The sequence below is a fragment of the Telopea speciosissima genome, chromosome 11 (assembly GCF_018873765.1).
Source record: "Telopea speciosissima isolate NSW1024214 ecotype Mountain lineage chromosome 11, Tspe_v1, whole genome shotgun sequence".
Lineage (NCBI taxonomy): Eukaryota > Viridiplantae > Streptophyta > Magnoliopsida > Proteales > Proteaceae > Telopea > Telopea speciosissima.
The window spans coordinates 13,895,343-13,897,418 of NC_057926.1; the positions used below are offsets into that span (position 1 = coordinate 13,895,343).

The 2,076-nt window shown below is 39.6% G+C and overlaps 1 protein-coding gene across 1 annotated transcript; it reads right to left on the reverse strand.

The window, feature by feature from the left end:
* Positions 1-443: 443 nt before the first annotated feature.
* On the reverse strand, positions 444-1,593 carry LOC122644794. Its single transcript, XM_043838179.1, has 2 exons — positions 960-1,593; positions 444-463 (listed from the first exon to the last, which is right to left on the reverse strand). The coding sequence occupies exons 1-2, from the start codon at positions 1,591-1,593 to the stop codon at positions 444-446; spliced, it is 654 nt and encodes a 217-aa protein (XP_043694114.1).
* Between the last annotated feature and the right edge of the window lie 483 nt (positions 1,594-2,076).

The window sequence follows — 2,076 nt, forward strand, 5'->3', positions numbered from 1 at the left end:
CTTAGAACTCTTTGAACTTTTCAAAGGTTTTTGATTTGCAATGCATTAGATAAACATTGCCATAACGTGAATAGTCATTGGTGAAAGTGACGAAGTATTGATGTCCCTGCCTAGCAATGATATTCAGTGGTCCTCAAACGTCTGAGTGGATTAAATCTAATATTCCGTTGGCTCTTCCTCCTTTCCTAGGAAAGGGTAACTTGGCCATTTTACCTTGCAGATATGATTCACAGGTTGGAAATGGCAGAACCTCTAGACTTTCAAGAGGTCCATCCTTAATTAACCTGTTTATCCTATCTATCTGTATGTGGCCTAGTCTAAGATGCCACAAATACGTTTGATTATCTGGAGAGTACTTTCTTTTCATTACATTAACATTCATGCTGGAATCACCGGATTCATTCAAGATAGAATTGAGAAAGTAGAGGCCATTCAATTTAAAATCAGAGGCAATAAACTTGCCCTGAAGAGTAATAATCATATCATTATCAAATGAAACCTTATAACCATCATCAATAACTCTTGAAACCGAAACCAAATTCCTACTAAATCCAGGTTCGTAATAACAATTATAAGTTTCAAATAACTAGCATTGCTAAAATAAATGAAAAAAGTTCCTACAGCTAATACTTTAGCTTCATCTCCAATTCCAACTTTGAGGGTGATCTCATTCCCTCTTGTCCTTCTGCTCTCCTGAAACCCCTATAACTTATTGCAAATGTGTGCGGTGGACCCAGAGCCCACACACCACATGTTAGTTGATTCAACCAACATAAGAGATTCAGAAACAACAAAAGATTCAAAAATACCTGTCTCTGGCTTGTCCTTCTTCAAGGAAGCTAGGTACTCTTGGGAGTTTCTCTTCCAGTGTCCAGTCTTGCCACAATGGAAACACTTTCCTTTGTCAGCTTTGGTCTTTTTCTTCTGTACTTCTCCCTCTTTCACACCGGTTGACTTGCCTTTCTTGCTTTTCTTAGTCCTCTTCACTTTCTTATTCTTTGAACCCTGAGAACTCTTCTCAGTAACAAGAGAAACAACCTTATTTTTCTTAATCGTACTTTCTGCTACTATAAGCATGTTGGTAAGCTCAGAAACGTTGTTAACCACTACTTTATTCATGTGGAAGTTCATTATAAAGGAGCTATAGGCGTCAGGAAGTGAGGCAAAGATAATCTCTATCTTGAAGTCCAACTCAAATAGAGTAGCCTTATTCTCCAATTCAGAGAAGAGCTTGGTAAGCTTCATCATATGATCCTGGATTGTGGTACTGTCATGCATCTTTGCAGAGAATAGCGCTAAGGAGATATGTTGGCGTGCAAGACGATCTTGCTTGCCAAAAGTCTGCTCTAAGTGTTCCATCACATCATTGGCGGATTCCTGGTCATCACATGAGCTCTGGAGGTTCTTATCAATGGAGCTAAGAATATAGGCGGTGGCCAGAGCTTCCTTCTCTTTGAAGGTCTCCCAAGCCACATAGTCGTCACTTTCAGTGGTGTGGGGTAAGGGAGATCCATCAGTAGAAATGACATGGTGGATCTTCTCTGCCTTCAGAATGAGTATTAGCTTTTGCTTCCACTCAGGGTAATTAGTCATGGTCAGTATATTGTCATTAAGTAGGAATTGAGGGCGGCGTTGTTGGTCATATTGATGGCAGCTAGGGTCTACAAATAACGTACAAGCAATTAATTAGCAACCATACTATCGAAATAATTTAGGAAACATGCATCACATTCCAATGGTAACTCACAAAATCAACATCCCTCTCAGTCGAAAATGTGAATTGGAGTCTTCTAAACCTTTAATATGCATAGCTTAGCCTTTCGGAGTTCACTATGTATATACTTTGCGGTCAATACCCTAATATAAGGGTTGACCTCCAATATACTTTGGCCACCTAAGTGACAGCTTAGCCTTTCGGAGTTCACTGCAGACTCAAGTCACGTAGGTACTTATCTCCTCAAAACAATTCATGGCTCTTAGGTAATGCTGACACTCAAGCTATACCTATTTACTATGATTGTTTCTATCATGCCGGAGATGGGAGGATGCTACTTATCCATTGATCACTAAGGTTAG